This window comes from Cetorhinus maximus, chromosome 17, assembly GCF_964194155.1.
Source record: "Cetorhinus maximus chromosome 17, sCetMax3.hap1.1, whole genome shotgun sequence".
Classification (NCBI taxonomy): Eukaryota; Metazoa; Chordata; class Chondrichthyes; order Lamniformes; family Cetorhinidae; genus Cetorhinus; species Cetorhinus maximus.
This window is the reverse complement of record NC_135895.1, coordinates 13,768,173-13,785,879: the sequence shown is the minus strand read 5'-3', so window position 1 is coordinate 13,785,879 and position 17,707 is coordinate 13,768,173. Positions and strand designations below refer to the sequence as shown.

Genomic DNA, 17,707 nt, shown 5'->3' with positions numbered 1-17,707 from the left:
AAAATGACGAATGTTTCTAAATTTGATGCATATGATTTGTGAGTACCCATGTTAAGTTCAGTACTTTGCATTCTACAAGCGACTTAAACCATCCACGCATTAATTTGGTTGCCATACTTGAATTATATTGCTATACTATACTGAATTTTGTGCAGTAGAGGAAGAAAACGGCCTAAAATGCTTGATGTGGAATGAATTGTATTGAGCAGCTGCTGCTGTATGCTATTGGGAAGCAATAAATTACATGGAACAATATGTTACTAACTTCAATAAAATGATTAAACGTTTGATTTTGTGTAATATGGTAAACTAACTCAGATTTTTAGGAAAAAGCCTTTTGTAGACAAAGTTTTCTGAACACTATACTGACTTTTTAAAAAAAAAAATTCTTTTCCAGCTTTTGTCAGAAGTGATAAGCCCAAGATGTTCAAGGGTTTGCAGATCAAGGTAACATTTTTTTAATTGAAAATTGTGTAGATATGACTGTGTTTCTTTTAAGCTTACTATAATTGTCATAGGGTGCCACGACAGAATGTTCTGTTAAGATATTTAGTATTCAAATCATTCTGGTTTCTGCCAGTCCTTAATCAAAGTCGGATGAATGCCCATTCATCTTTAAGTTCAGGCCAGAGTGTGGCTCCTGTTAATTTTCACAGGACTTGTATTAACTTCTTGGTTAATACTAATTAGCAAATGGGGATTGGTCTGGGTAAATCTGATCAACAAAGAGGGGAATTGAATGTCATTCTGAATTCTTCTTCAATTTGATAACACTGTATCATTACTGTTCCGGTGTTTTGATTCCTTACAATGAATTGCTTGCCTCTGTTGCTAATTTTTCACTTCTCCGTGATAGTTCTAAATTTAAGTTTTTGGAGAAAGTCATGAATAAACGCCTGTACAAAATAAATATTTAATTTTCTACATGTCAGGAAGTCCAATAAGAGTATGCACAAAAGACAGCTCTACAATTTCCGCTTCTCTACAGAGTATTGAGAAGGTCAAGAACTTTGAAATATGACCCAATTAAATTGTGATATTAGGGCAATGAGATACTGACTTATGCACTATCGAGTGCAGTCACTATCTTGACCTGGAACTATATTGTCGTTACTTCACTGTTGCTGGATCAAAATCCTGGAACTTCCTTCCTAATAGCACTGTGGGTGTACCTGCACCAGATGGACTGCAATGGTTCAAGAAGGTGGCTCGCCATTAACGGGGAGGTGGTACCATAGTTGTATTGTCACTGGGCTGGTAATCCAGAGACCCAGGGTAATGCTCTGCATCCGAGTTAAAATCCCAAAATGGCAGATATTGAATTCAATAAAAATCTGAAATTGAAGGTTTAATGATGACCATAAAACTATTGCCATGGTTCACTAAGCGAAGAAAATCACCTGGTCTGGCCTACATGTGACTCCAGTAATATGGTTGACTCTTAAATGTCCTCTGAAATGTCCCAGCAAGCCACTCAGTTGTATCAAACCGTTAAAAAGTCAGTAAAAAGAATGAAACCGGAACACCCAGCATCGACCCAGGAAACGACAATGGCAAGCCCAGCCTTGTCGACCCTGCAAAGTCCTTACTAACATCTGGGGGCTTGTGCCAAAATTGGGAGACCTGTCTCACAGACTAGTCAAGTAACAGCCCGACATTGTCATCCTCACGGAGTCCTACCTTACAGATCATTTCCCAGACACCACAATCACCAGACCCAGCAGAGGTGGCGGCACAATGGTATACAGTCAGGAGGGAGTTACCCTGGGAGTCCTCAACATCAACTCTGGACCCATGAAGTCTCTCAGCATCAAGTCAAACATGGGCAAAGAAACCTCCTGCTGATTACCACATACCCCCCCCCCCCCCCCCAGCTGATAAATCAGTAATCCTCCATGTTGAACGCTACTTGGAGAGGAAGCACTAAGGATGGCGAGGGTGCAAAATGTACTTTGTGTGAGCGACTTCAATGCCCATCACCAAGAGTGGCTCGGAAGCACCATCACAGACTGAGCTGGCCAAGTCCTAAATTATATAGCGGTCTGGGTCTGCAGCAGGTGGTGGGGGAACCAACAAGAGAGAAAAACATACTTGACCCCATCCTCACCAACCTCCTTGCCCCAGATGTATCTGTCCATGACAGTATCGGTAGGAGTGACCACCGCGCAGTCCTTTATGGAGGTGAAGTCCCGTCTTCACATATAGGATACCCTCCATCATGTTGTGTGCCACTACCACATGCTAAACATCTTAGATTTCAAACAGATCTAGCAACTGAAGACTGAGCATCCATGAGGTACTGTGGGCTATCAGCAGCAGCAGAATTATACTCAACCATAATCTGTAACTTCATGACCCAGCATATCCCCCACTCCACCATTACCATCAAGCCAGGGGATCAACTCTGGTTCAGTGAAGAGTGCAGGAGGGTGTGCCAGGAGCAGCACCAGGCATGCCTAAAATGAGGTGTCAACCTGGTGAAGCTATAACACAGGACCACTTGTGTACCAAACAGCATAAGCAGCAGGTGATATACAGAGCTAAGCGATTCCATAACCAATGGATCAGATCTAAGCTCTGCAGTCCTGCCACATTCAGTCATGAAAGGTGGTGGGCAATTAAACAACTCACTAGAGGAGGAGGCTCCACAATGATGGGGGAGCCCAGCACACCAGTGCAAAAGATAAGGCTGAAGCATTTGCAACGATCTTCAGCCAGAAGTGCCAAGTGGATGATCCATTTTGGCCTTCTCTGGAGGTCCTCAGCATCACAGACGCTAGTCTTCAACCAATTCGATTCACTCCATGTGATATAAAACGGCTGAAGGCACTGGATAGTGCAAAGGCTATGGGCCCTGACAATATTCCAACAATAGTACTGAAGACTTGTGCTCCAGAAATTGCCACACGCCAGCCAAGCTGTTCCAGTACAGCTACAACACTGGCAATGTGGAAAATGTACACAAAAAGCAGGACAAATCCAACCCGGCCAATTACCGCCCCATCAGTCTACCCTCCATCATCACTAAAGTAACGGAAGGGGTCATCAAGGGGCACTTGCTTAGCAACAACCTGCTCACTGACGGTCAGTTAGGTTCCACCAGGGTCACTCAGCTTCTGACCTCATTTCAGCCTTGGTTCAAAAATGGAACAAAGAGCCGAACTCCAGAGGTGAGGTGAGGGTGTCTGCCCTTAACATCAAGGCAGCATTTGACTGAGTGTGGCATCAAAGAGCCCTAGCAAAACTGGAGTCAGTGGGAATCGGGGGAATACTCTACACTGGTTGGAGTCATACCTAGCACAAAGGAAGATGGTTGTGGTTGTTGGAGGCCAATCATCTCAGTTCCAGGACATCGCTGCAAGAGTTCTTCAGGGCAGTGTCTGAGGCCCAACCATCCTCAGCTGCTTCATCAATGATGTTCCTTCCATCATAAGATCAGAAGTAGGGTTAATCACTGATGGCTGCTCACTGTCCAGTACCATTTGCAACTCCTCAGATACTGAAGCAGTCCATGTCCAAATGCAGCAAGACCTGGACAATATCAAGGCTTGGGCTGACAAGTGGCAAGTAACATTTGTGCCACACAAGTGCCAGAAATGACCATCTACAACAAGAGAGAATCTAACCATCACCCCTTGACATTCAATGGCATTGCCGTTGCTGAATCCCCCACTATCAACATCCTGGAGGTTACCATTGACCAGAAACTGAATTGGACCACCCATATAAATACTGTGGCTACAAGAGCAGGTCAGAGGCTAGGAATCCTGCAGCAGGTAACTCACCTCCTGACTCCCCAAAGCCTGTCCACCATGCACAAGTCAGTGTGATGGAATACTCCCCACTTGCCTGGATAAGTGCAGCTCCAACAACACTCAAGAAGCCTGACACCATCCAGGACAAAGCCAGCTTGACTGGCACCCCTTCCACAAATATTCACTCTCCACCACCAACAAACAGTGGCAGCACTATGTACCATCTGCAAGATGCACTGCAGTAATTCACCAAGGCTCCTTAGGCAGCACCTTCCAAACCCATGACCACTACCAACTAGAAAGACAAGGGCAGCAGACACATGGGGGAACACAACCATCTGGAACTTCCCCTCCAAGCCACTCACCATCCTGACTTGAAAATATATCGCCATTCCTTCACTGCTGCTGGGTCAAAATCCTGGAACACCCTCCCTACCGGAACTGTAGGTGTACCTACACCATGTGGACTGCAGCAGTTGAAGAAGGCAGCTCACCACCACCACCTTAAGTGCAATTAGGGATGGGCAATAAATGTTGGCCTAGCCAGCAAAGCCCACACCCCGTAAATGCATATATATATATATGTATATATATAAAAAACAAGGCAGCTCACCATTACCACCTCAAAACGCGATTAGGGTTGAGCAACAAATACTGGCCTTGCCAGCAATGCCTACATCCCTTGAAAAAATTAGAGGTAATGTGGGGCATAAGGCTGATATTGATAAACTGCATGGCAAATGAATAATACTTTAATTATATTATACATAAATAAGGCTCAAAGGGCCGAATGGCCTACACTGCTCCTGAGTCGTCTGCTCCTAGTACATGGAATAGACTTCCAAATCGACAGGTGGAGGCAAAGCTTGGAACTATTTAAGAAATGATTGGGGACTTTAGTTTCTAGAAGAATTAATGAAAGATGGACTGAATGACCTTCCAAATCCACAATTATGATTTTGCGATCTGCAATTTTTCCATATCTGGATACTTAAACACTTTAAGCCCTTATATGCCCATCAAAGTCATTGAGTTTATTTGTAGCACTTTTCCTGATTGATAGCAAGCTACTAATGCCCTCTGTAGTGGATGTTTCCATAAGTTAATAATTTTGTTTAGAATTTTTTTGTTCATCTTCTGTTTCAAATCTATTTGCAGGCTTAAGGGGCTTCAAATCTTTTTTAGAAACTTTCCTGCTACTATGATACTGAACGTGTTTCTTACTGTTACATTTGACTTTTATAACCTGGTTTATTTCTAGTTCCATCTTTGCCCCACTGTTTTTCAGGCTCCGTATTGTTTCTACTGTTTTCCTTCAGCCTTTTCATAATGTACTTTGTAAACTTTTTACTTGCTTTCTCTAGATTGTCGCAATAATTTGTTTACTCACATTTCTTTTAACATATACTTACCAATCTTTGATATATAATTATCCTGTCTGCTGACTGAACATATTTGTACTTTAAAGGTTCTATATAAATGCAAGCCACAATTGCATTTATTTGTTTGACCACTTCCTTTGGTACTTTGACAATAGGCCTCTTAAAGTTATAAACTTGAGTGCTAATATACGATATTGGTTTTTTCTGGACCATGGCCAGTTTAATGATCTGGACAACAACAACCATAATATAATTTAAATTAGGCATGATCTGGAATAACTTAACACTGTAATTCCGTCATTGTTGCCCAGAGATGCCATTGCTTGCCATTCCCAGTTCCTATCTTGGTTACTTCCTGAACACGCTGAAGTTTTGCATTTTTCTCAAATCCCTATAAATGCGATAGCTTCCTGTTGCCACAACACTTAAGATCGGTCAGCTGGCTAAAAATTCTCCAAGCATTTCTATGTAGGTTAATCTTATCCTTCACAGCATTCCTTTCCTTATCTGATCTTTCTGTTGGTTTCCTGTCCTTGTTTTATTTATACCTATCCCTTGCCTTACTGGTCTAAATGTCTCCTGCTGCCCTATTTGCTTCCTCTGCAGTGGAACTGAAACCATAAAGTCCAAAAATGGAACAGAGATTGAAGCTCCTTGAAAGCAAGTTTACATGTGAGAAAAGCTAAGAAAAGGGCAAATGGGATTCTTTATTTTAAAAAAGCAGCTAGATGATGAATTTTAACAAAATATAATTTAAGCACTCCTTTATAGGAAGGATATTGGAGCCATAGAAAAGGGATGATATAAGTTTACTGCAAGGTGATATTAAAAGAATATAGACATGGGAGATTTCAAAAGTTAGAGCTGTTCATAGGAGCAAAGAAGCTTGAAGAAGAATCTAAATGGATACAAAAATTAAGTATTATAAATAGTGGAAGATTACAACCAGTAAATCAGTAACAAGAGAATTTAAGCTTAAAATTACTACTGCATTACTGCAGTCAAAGATGATGAGAGATAATTAGATAATTACTTGAAGAAATCAAGGATATTAGAAAAAACTCCGAGAATGAAATTGGATAAATGGTTACCATATGAAGCCAGCACAGATATGGAAGGGCTGCATGAAAGGGAAATTTCTATGATTGTAAAATTGCTAACCATGCGACTAAAAGATTTCCTTGAGCAAGTGTATGAGATTGAGAGACATTTGTGAGGTACCCTTAAGGCAAAGAGGCAGTGGTAGTAGGAAGGAGGGCTCTTGTACCCTAGAAGAGGACTCCTCCTCCTGATGGGCAGATCTCTTCCTACAACCCGTTACATGAGGATTAAGCAGTTGGTGGCAAGAAACCCTTGTACGTGGTATTGGGTTTGTATTTTTTAGCATATCAAAGAAGTTGGGACATTGTAAGCTGCCCTAAATGGGCTAATTTGCTACATTTTGGGCAGATATCATTCCTGTAACTGAGTGCAGAAACTGGGGGGTGCCGTGTGTTAGCCACTGGGCTTGTTCTTCTCAGACCTGGGTTTAAATCCAATCAGATTACTAAGTGGCTATCAAGGTCTTGTTTGGGTAGTCTTTCTCCAATCTGCAGTAGGCATGGGCATATAACACAACTATCCTTAACTGGCAATTTCTCTCTCAGGCCACTAGATAACTGTTTTGGAAAATTGTGCTTTTGGGGTACTCTAGAGATTGGGGCTGAAGTAGAGCGGATCTTTTACTCTCATCTATATCTGACCTTATGCTTACACTGAGTACCTGAAATAATCAGGATTCCATTCTTCAGCATGAACCCCTCTTGTCTTGTTAAGCATAAAGAAAAATATCAACAAAAAAAACTTGATAAAATTCAAACTTGGGACAGTAGTCAATCTGGTGTCACTTATGAAAGCTAAGACTACCCCAACATCTAATTTCCATGGAGTGACAAATAGCTTTGCATTACAGCCTTCTCTAGCCAGTGTAGGGGGTCCCCTTTTCCCTCAGAGACCCTCCCCACACTCATGTTCCTGACACCAGATTCACAAGTGTATGGCTTGAACAGAATGGCCAGCGATAATTCACAATTCTGATAATTCACAATTGCTTTATTGATTCACCCACAACCCCACAGTGCAAAACCCAAAATTTAAAACAACCTATTCCCAGTACTAGACACAGTCACCACAAAGCCACCAAAGACTCGGTTAGAACTTACAAAAACACAGGCAAAACACCACGTCCTGTCCTGAAACCTTAAGAAAAAAAGCCTTCAGACCAATATCACCAAGTTATGGCTGAAACAAGTTACACGGTACTGGCAAAAAACACCAGGTTTTCGCCCTAAAACCTTCACAAAGCCCTCAGACCAATATTACTACGATTTGGCTGAAGCTTAGAATCCCCAACACGGCTGGCCTGTCCGGTGTTGACTGTAGGCCTGAGTTAAGGTGACCAAACTCAACCTTCCTTCCGACTGCAGCCCCAAACCTTCAGATCTGCTCTTCTTTTGAAATAATTTAACTCAGATGTGTCAAAATATATTTCCTATTGTTTCAATGTCCATTTAGTTGATTCCACGCAAAGTCCAGACAAATGTCATCAGCTCCTGCTGGTTGAAACAGTACAGGGTTTTCCATGGAAGTTATATCCAGACGAATATTATCAGTTCTCATTGTATGAGCAATTCTCCTGTTTGAGGTGGCACAGTAACGGCACAGTAACAGCACACTGGTTCCAAAGTTAATGAGGATTTGAGTGACTCTATTCCAGTACTATTGTCTGTGGTGGTTGAATAATTCCATGAGTGTATTGTATTGATGATATGTCCTTTGTGCCATTGTATTGGGTAATCATACTTCTTGATCGCGTTAGTCAATGCCCAACCCCTTTTGACGAGTCACTGTGTTTTCACTAAATATCCGAATTAACTCCTTGTTGCCCGGCCCTGTATTGCTAACTGCAGCTTATCTTTTCGAAATTTTTATAGTTCCAATCATGAGTTCAAAACGTGCCTGTGGGCTTGAAATTATTTTCCATAAATTTCCCAGTTGGGGCGGATTTCGATCTGAAACGAGCTAGAAAACAAGTGTGCATCTTGCTGCCCATGTGTTTTATTTTAGTTTGGTGTAGAGCTGTCCGCTGAGTCTCTTTGTCAATCTCCCCTCTACATTGCTTCCTGGATTGATTGTTGCCATAAGTATATATTCCCAGATCGTGGTGATTACTTTTGAAGGTGGTCTTTGTTTACAGATCAAAAAGTACAGATCTTGTATGTTCTGGTACCAGATGTTCTTTTTGCCACCATTTCTCTCAACAAAACTGTTTTCTGTATTTGTTCTTTATCTGTGCATTTCATGAGAAGCTAGGGTGGTAAGCACCAACTTCTTGCATGCTTCTGAAGGGGAGTCAGAAAAGCTTTCGTTATGTAGCGTTTTGGGTGGATACCGATATCATGACAATTTGCATAGGCTTTGCCTCATGCTTAATCGAATAAGAAGTATGTCGGCATGTTGTAGGATTTCTTGATGAACTAGTCATGATTTGCTTACAAGTCAGCAAAGTTGAATTTCTATGAGCTAATTAAGTTGAAACTTTATGTGCCAAATAATCTGAATTGGCATACCTAAGGTATGTGATAAACCCATTCATTGTCTAATATATTATACACAGGCTTTCCAGTATGTTCCCATTATCAACTAAGAACGCTATTCCTCTCAGTCACAAAGTTTTTCCATAACCAGCTAAGTTAATTCAGTCATTTTATAGAAGCATGCAGGGAGATTGAGTTGCTGAAGTCAATCCAAATGACACAGCTGCTTTGAATTGGATTACAAAGCTTCACTTAAACTTGTCCTTGTTCCAAAATTAATGAAAGATCTAAAATTCTCATCTGAAGTAACATTCTAGATTTGGATTTATGCCTGTGAGTCCTAAGTTTTTATATGCAATTGGATATTTTGCTGCATATTTCAACTGTCTCAGTTGTAATTTGACCAGTGAAAGAACAAACTTGCATTTATAAAACACCTTATACAACTTGGGATGTTCCAAAGTGCTTTTCACTTGGAAAAAGTATTTCACACTATTGTTACATAGGGAAACACAACCCCCAATATATGCACAGATGGAAGTGACCAGATGATCTGTATTAATGATGTGTTAGCTGAGGGATAAGTATTGGCTAGGACATCAGGGCAGCATTCCTCTTCAGGTGGGTAATGGAATTTTTTTGTGCTGGCCTGAGAGGAAGGCAGGACATTGAGTTAATGGCTTGCCCAAATGTCAGCACCTCCCTCTGTATTACACTGAATGAGAGTCTGGATTATCTTCTCCCTTCTCTGGACTTGGCCTTGAACCCATGGTTCTGGCATAGTACTACCACTTAGCCACAGTTGACACTGAAGAAACCATTCAATAAAGGCACAATAGTATACACATTATACATTAATATTATACAAATGTATAAAATTATACATTTCTGACTTGAACATTGTAATGTCAAAACTGTCTTTCACAATTAAGTAAATATCTCAGTCCAAACTAGAGCCTGTAATAATGCCTGTTATAATTTTTATACTTGTGAAACAAGGAAATTCTGATTGAAGAAATGTTCACCACCTTCCTTTGCTTCTCCTTGCTGAAGAATATCTCCCAGAATCTGGACCTCCACCATTATATGCTGGTTCACCTAGTGCAATTATTCTTGAGCCAGAAAGAAAAGTAATTAATGCACTCTGCGTGTGAAAATTGAGCTCCTCCTTCTGACTGGCAGCCAAACTTCTTTGTAGTATATCTTTACTTTTATAAAGCATAGTTGGCAGCATCAGGAGGAGGAAGAGCTTGTTCACTTTGGGTTCACTCCTGAATCCTCTACTGTTTGGGAATCAGATTGGACCTTGAGTGGCCGCTGAGTTCTTGAGTCCAGCTGGAATATAAGCATGTCCTATACCTACTCCAGGTATATAGATAGATAGAAACGACCATTGTATGGGGTGTTTTATGTATAGCTCTCTGTCTTGGTTACAAGCTTTGTAAACTTTTTACATTTTGAGCAAAATATTTAAATTACATAAATTGCATTTGTTTAATTTTTGTGCCAATGCAAAGTAATTGTTTTTTTTTCATCAAAAGGCATAAAATTACAAGAACACCAACATCTTAGTAAAATTGCTGGACCCTCATGCCATAAAATGAGGTCTACTCCAGTAGACAGATGAGCTCTTTCTACCCAGATGCCACCAAAATCCAAAATGAAACCCCATGGCATTGCTGGTGGAAGTGGCAGGCTAGTTGATTGCACAAAGCATATACCTAGTGTCGTTGACCCTCATTACAATCATCAATCACTGAAGTGCATTCAGCATAATTTGGGGAAAATTAAAATCTCATAAATAACTAAGCATAATACTGTATATCAACAGCACACACTTAAACTTCCCCTGCCATTGTAGCAATTCTATTGTAAATCTTTGCACCAGCGAAAAAAAATTTTTTTAATAATCAATTCTGTGTTATCTTCACATTACTGCAGTGCTGTTAGCTGCACAGAAATTGGTGACATTGAAAAGAGAAAAAAAGATTGCGAGGCCAGGGGAAAGAGCATGAGGTGGGACTAATTGGATAGTTCTCACATGCACAAGTAGTTGAATGACCGTATTCTCATTGGTATCATTCCATAATTCTAACCGAAGTAGGCCATTCAGCCCATCATGCCTGTCTGCTCTTTGAAAGAACTATCAAATTAATCCCACTCCCCTGCTCTTTCCCCATACTTCGGTAAAGTTTTTACCTTCAAGTAATTATCCAATTCCTTTGTGAAAATTACTATTGAACCACCTTTTCAGGCAGTGCATTCCAGATCACAACTCTCAGCTTATTTTTTTTTCTTATATTGCCTCTAGTTCTTTTGCCAAATCACCTTAAATCTGAGTCATCTGGTTCCCTTTGTAGCCCTTTAGGCATCTTTCCAATTGTTCGAAACTGACACCATATTAGTAACAATGGTGGCTTTTATTTGATATAATTACAGCATTTGTGCAGTAGTGAACAGAACATGAGTTGGTATTACAAAAGCAAAGTACTGTGGATGCTGGAAATCTGAAATTAAAAATAGAAAAGGCTAGAAATACTCAGGTCAAAAAGCATTTGTGAAGAGAGAAACACAGAGTTAATGTTTCAGGGCTGTGACTTTTCTGACTGAGCAAAGTGAAAGGGGGAAGGGTGAGAAGAGGAACAAAAGGTAAGGCCTGTGATTTGGTGGAAGGCAGGAGAGATTAAATGACAAAAGGTTTCATGGTGTAAGACCAAATGGAGTGGTAAGGGGGCTGGTAAAGAAATAAAGATACGTGAATCAATCACACTTCTAACATCAACCCTCTCCGTTACTTTATCAAAGAATTCAATCAAATTAAACACATAATGCCTTCAACAAATCCAAACTGACTTTCGTTTATTAGCACATATTTTCCAAGTGCCAGAGGAATAAATTCCAGGTGAAGCAGCAATTTACTTGAACTACTTTCAATTTAGTCTACTGTATTCACTGCTCACAAGGTGGTCTCCTACACTGGGAAGACCAAACGCAGAATGGGTGACTGCTTTGCAGAATACTTTCGCTCAGTCCGCAAGCATGAATCTGACCACCTGGTCGCTTGCCATTTCAATTTACCATCTTGCTCTCATGTTCACATCTTGGTCCTCGGCCTGCTACAGTGTTCCAGTGAAGCCCAATGCAAGCTGAAGGAACAGCACCTCATCTTCTGATTAGGTGCTTTACAGCCTTCCGGACTGAACATTGAATTCAACAATTTCAAGCCATGAACTCTCTCCTCTATTTTGATGGCCCGGCACCCCCACCTCGAAATTGCCAGTCTGTATCTTGTTCTCATGTTTTTGACTTAAGACTGCGCTGACCTTCATTCTGCTATTAACACCAATGCTTAGTGTCTTAAATACTATCATTACCACTCCCTTTGCCTTTTGTCCCATGACATTTTTGTCATTTAATTCCCGCTCTCTCCCCCCCCCCCACCCCCCCAACCTATCCCTAACCTTCTCTTTTGCTCCACCTCCCACTTTTTCAACAGCATAAAACTCATCATATCCCTACCTCTCTTCAGTTCCGAAGAAGAGTCATATTGGACTCGAAACATTAACTCTATTTCTCTCTCCAGTGCTGCCAGATGGGCTGAGTTTTTCCAGAATGTTCTATTTTTATTTCTTTCCAAATGCCGACTGATTTTTGTCCCGGATAATTATGTCTCAAGGTTTCTCCACACTGGTGTTAGGCTGGCTGGCCTGTATATTTTTGTTATATGCGTTCATGGGGCATGGGTGTCACTGGTTAAGCCAGCATTTATTGCCCATCCCTAATTGCCCTTGAGAAGGTGGTGGGGAGATGCCTTCTCAAACCGCTGCAGTCCATGTGGTGTAGATAAACCTACAGTGCTGTTAGGGCGGGAGTTCCAGGATTTTAACCCAATGACAATGAAGGAATGGTGATATATTTCCAAGTCAGGGTGGTAAGTGGCTTGGAGGGAAATTCCAGGTGGTGGTGTTCCCATGTATCTGCTGCCCTTGTCCTTCTAGATGGTGGCGGTCGTGGATTTGGAAGGTGCTGTCTGAGGAGTCTTGGTGAGTTCCTGCAGTGCATCAAGTAGATGGTACACACTGCTGCCACTGTGCATCGGTGGTGGAGGAACTTAATGTTTAAGGTGGTGGATGGGCTGCCAATTAAGTGGGTTGCTTTGCCCTGGATGGTATTGAGTTTCATGAGTGTTGTTGGAGCTGCACTTATCCAAGTAAATGTCGAGTATTCTATCACACTCCTGACTTGTGCCTTGTAGATGGTGGACAGGCTCTGGGGGGTCAGGAGGTCAGTTACTCGCTGTTGCATTCCTAGCCTCTGACCTGCTCTTGTAGTCACAGTATTTATATGGCTAGTCCAGTTCAATTTCTAGTTAATGGTAACCCCAAGGACGTTGGTAGTGGGCTATTCTGCAATGGTAATGCCATTGAATGCCATGGGGCAATGGTTAGGTTCTCGCTTGTTGGAGATGATCATTGCCTGGCACTTGTGTGGCACAAATATGACTTGCCACTTGTCAGCCCAAGCCTGGACATTGTCTAGGTCTTGCTGCATTTGGGCATGGACTGCTTCAGTTTCTGCAGAGTTGTAAATGGTGTAGGGTTATCTCTCTCCCCTTTTTTGAAGAAGCGTGTAACATTTGTAATCCTCCAGTCCTCTGGCACCTACCCCATATCTAAGAAGGATTTGAAGAGTGTAGCTAAAACATTTGCAATTTCCATCCATGCTTTCCTCACCTGGTCAGTGGGGCTTTACTACTTTGAATACTGTCAACCTTTTAAGTTTATCTTATCCAATATTGCTACTACCTCATCCTATACTGATAGATGAGCAGAATTCTCTTCTCTGGTGAAGACAGTGTACATCAACCATGCCCTTTGGCTGCACAAAAAAGATCTTTTTTTAGACCCTAATTAGTCCCACCCTCTCTTTAACTACCATTTTTATTATTTATATGTTTAGAAAATACTTTTTAAAACTATGGTGTAAAATGGAATCCTAAATAAGACTTACAGGCTCTCATTTTAGGCAGTAAAGGTGACGACTAATTTTAGACTCTGGGTCTCGTGCCAGGATTCTAACTTCCCACCATCATCGTCTAAACTCATTGAACTAGTTCATCACATTAGTGTGCTCTGTTACGATGCAGGCACACAAGATGTATTTTATCACTCAGTATTTGCTCAGAGACTCCTGATTGCAGTACCTCCACTCTCCTGTAGACCAAATGGACGCATTTTTTTTGGAAAACGAAAATCTTCTGCTATGTAAAAGCCTGCAACAGAACAGCATAATGGCAGGAAACTGATGCACAGTGACTAGTTTTAAGATCGAAAGTACTGCCAATGTAAAAGTACCTTGACGCATCACATTCTCAAGAGATGAAAGGATTTGGCACCTCAAACCGAACATGGAAATCCCTGGGACCACCCATTACCATCCTTTAGTGCCTTTGTCCCTGACCAAAATACACAACTTGCATTGGTATAAACTATCTAGGACCTCCACAAATTACTCAATGACTCTCAAATTTTCAATTTTTTTGTTATGCGTGTTGTGTATTGAAGACAATGTAATGTGTTTATGGCATTAAAATGTTTAGTATATATGTAATTTTGTTAAGGGAAGTTTATTCTAAAAATGTGGGAATTTGATTATCTCCCTGACCAGTTGAACAGTGGGCCCTAAACCAGTTTTATAACTTTGGCAATGTGATTTTCAAAATAGTGAGAGGTTCAGAGGTGGAAAATTATTGAGGTTCTATCCACGGTGACTCCCCTATTGTTGTTCTGGATTTTTATTTTAAGCTGTTTGGAATCTTTCTACTCTATTTCAAACTTAGTACAGCATTAAGGTTTTCTGAAACTCGGTAGCATTGATATAAATTTAACAGCCTTTTGCACACATTTTGTTTAAGGTCAGAGTTAATTGGCTGCTCTCTTATACTTTTTTTTTAAGTTCATTCCACCCTGTGCTATTGAGATTATAGAGGTGGAGTTACCATGTTCCTGCTCCTCATTTTGTACAGAGTATTTGGGTTTCCTGACTCCCCAAGTTATTTGACTTTAAGTGTGTAGCCACTTTTATTTTAAAAATGGCCGAAGTACCTCCGCCTTGTGTAGATGAAATTAGGAAAGGTTGATCTTGAGCAACCATAAACAGGCTGCTTCACAGATGCATGTTTAGTTATAGAGTTTATCATGTAATTTCAGTGCTCCTAAATGCCTTATTTTTTCTCAGGTACAATGTCTACTTGATTTTCTTTTTAAAAGTCACTTGATACACATGGAGCATCCTGTTGGTATTTACTCAGAAATAGTGTGGCATTTGATTTAAAATTATTTTTTTTTCCCTGTATAAGAAATTTTTTCAGTAATTGTGACTTTTGTAATATCTGCTACCAGTTTGGCAGGGGAGGAAGAGAAAACACAAATTGCCTTGAATTGAAGGAATTGACACAGCAAGATAATGCTAATTATTGCAGTAAAAAGCACTTGGCCAGAGCTGACATGGAGCAATGGATGTTGAATAGCAGTGTAGACGTAGAATTGCTTCATTAAGATGCTGGCTTCTCATTTCAGCAATCAGTAAATTTAGAAACCAATATCATTTTCATAAAATACCTTCTAATTATAGGAAATGCTCTGGGAGAAAATATTTGTAAACCATTTATCTATATCTTATATAGAAACTGCAGTAGAAAAATCAATATGTTTGTGCAGAGGCCTTTTATCTAACTTCAATTAATTTTGAATAATAGAAAAAAATGGCATTTTGTGTAGATTTGTTTATATCTGATATCTACAATACATAATGTAACATTATAAATTCTGTTCTTTTTTGCCTCTAGTATGTGCGTGGCTCTGATCCTGTGCTAAAGCTGTTGGACGACAAAGGGAACATTGCAGAAGAGTTAAGCATTCTCAAATGGAACACTGATAGTGTGGAAGAATTTCTCAGTGAAAAGTTGGAACGTTTATAAATTGCATAGTAGAACCGTTCTTGCATTTTGCCAATTACTATTTGTATACACGACTCTACTAATATCTGGAAAACTCCCATGTCATACCAGTGAATGTGATGACATAAGTTGGTCAACATGGATCATGTTATGTTTTGAGAGGAACTGAACAGTTAATATTCAGAATAGGTTTATTATCATAACTGTCAATAGAATTATCTGCAATTGGCTAGTCTGTTTAGTCATACCACATCACCATTTTATGATTGAAAATATTGTTTTTCTTTGAAATGAATTACTTGTTCTGCATAATTTCACTTCCTTCAGTCCATTCTGAAATTTTCTGTTGAATGTAGATGGCTTTTGTTGTTTGTACTTAATAGATGGTACCTGCTATTTACTGCAGTGGATATGATGCATTAAGTAGTTGCTCTTTTGTGAAGGCTGAACAGAAAACCTTTTAAGGTATGTATAGCCTGATGTCTTGTGCACTTACTGGTGTTTCAGCTCTGCTGTGGTACAAGTGGGTTAGAAAGATGACATTCTTACATTTGGTATAATAAAAGTTATTTCTGAAGCATTGTATTTTGAATTTGTTAATGGAAGTGGCCTATCAAGTGTGCTCTCTCAATGCTATTTTTTCTTCTGTACACTACAATGTCGCTCAAGAGATTTAACTGAGGAAATATCGACAAAGCTACTCTTGTAAATCCAGCATGAGGTGCCAGTGTTTCTACATGTTATGCTCCATTTACCTAGATGACCAAAATTCATGTGGCTTGCAATATTGTAAAAAAAAAGATTCTTAAAGTCCTGATGTTAAACATTAAGAATACGTTCTTTTCAGGGTTTATAAAGCAGCTTGATTAAAAGGTGTCAGTGATACCTGATCAGTGTTTGGGGGTGGCAAGACTTAAAACTCAACAGTAATAAGATCGTCACCTAAAAGGAATTGTTCATATTGCCATTCCTTAAAATGCCCGAGGCTGATCTAGTACGTGGAAGCAGCAAGATTCAACTGCTTGTCTGTACTGCGTACTTTAGAAACTGTGACAATTGTATAATCTCATCCATGGCCTCCCCTTTCTTATAACCGATTTAGCTACTCTTTGAGTTCTGCATTTGTTCTTCCTCGTTGCAATTTTTCTTTCCACCATAAATCAGTCATCTTATATTTGGGAAGCATGATATCTTTGCAGAACAAAAAGAGATTGGTGCATGTACATAGAGTTCAAGTACCCAACTGAAACTAGTTTAATCTGATTTTGGTGTATGTGCAAATAGGCACGAGAGGGTGTTATTACACGCCTCCCTCCTTAATGAAAAAGTTACACAATGTTCAAATTCTATACAACTTGTTTTTCATTTATTTACAAATCAAACTTAACCACTGGTTTCCTATTCTTAAGACGATACCGCCTTTCTTAACCCAAACTTTCAGAACTTCAGGAAGGACCTTGACGCATCTTGGCCTGAGTCTGAGGAGATGTTTTCTCCAATGAGGGCTGGTCTTGCCCTTGACCTTCAATTGAAATTTCCATTTCATCAGACATATCTGTCTGACTCTGACTCTGATTTGAACTGGTTTTGGGCACAACTTGTGTTGGAGTAACTATTGGTACTTATCCCTATGATCCAAGTCATCAGACTCATTTGATTCTTCCCAACTTCCTCCTCCATGAACCTCTGAAGGTAAAACATGATCTATATGTACAAACCTAACCTTTCCACTGCCAAACAACATCTTAACCAAATATGTGCGAGGAGCCTTCCTCAAAACCACTTTTGATGTTTTCACCATAACCTTCTGGTCAACTTCAGACTTCTTTCTCGAAGGATGCCCGAGTGCACTAAAGGAGAGAGAGAGAGAGGTGCTGGAGCAGCGGTCAAATCCATACCCCCTAGTGCTCTTGCTGCAGGAACCATGGTTTTGATGTCAGGCTGAAGGGGCATGTAGCAGATGGCGCTGCCAGTCCCCCAAGTTCTACCTGATTGCTGAGTGCCAGTGCATCATGGTAGCACAAAAGGTGCTCTGCA

The 17,707-nt window shown here is 40.3% G+C and overlaps 1 protein-coding gene across 1 annotated transcript in view; it reads left to right on the top strand.

Moving 5' to 3' along the window:
* Positions 1–16,247, top strand: part of selenof (selenoprotein F) — a 55,351-nt gene extending 39,104 nt beyond the window's left edge. The window contains exons 4-5 of the mRNA XM_078560741.1: positions 398–447; positions 15,560–16,247. Of these exons, the coding sequence (XP_078416867.1) occupies positions 398–447; positions 15,560–15,691 (182 nt within the window). The 3' untranslated portion in view covers positions 15,692–16,247. The remainder of the gene's footprint in view (positions 1–397; positions 448–15,559) is intronic.
* Positions 16,248–17,707: the final 1,460 nt, after the last annotated feature.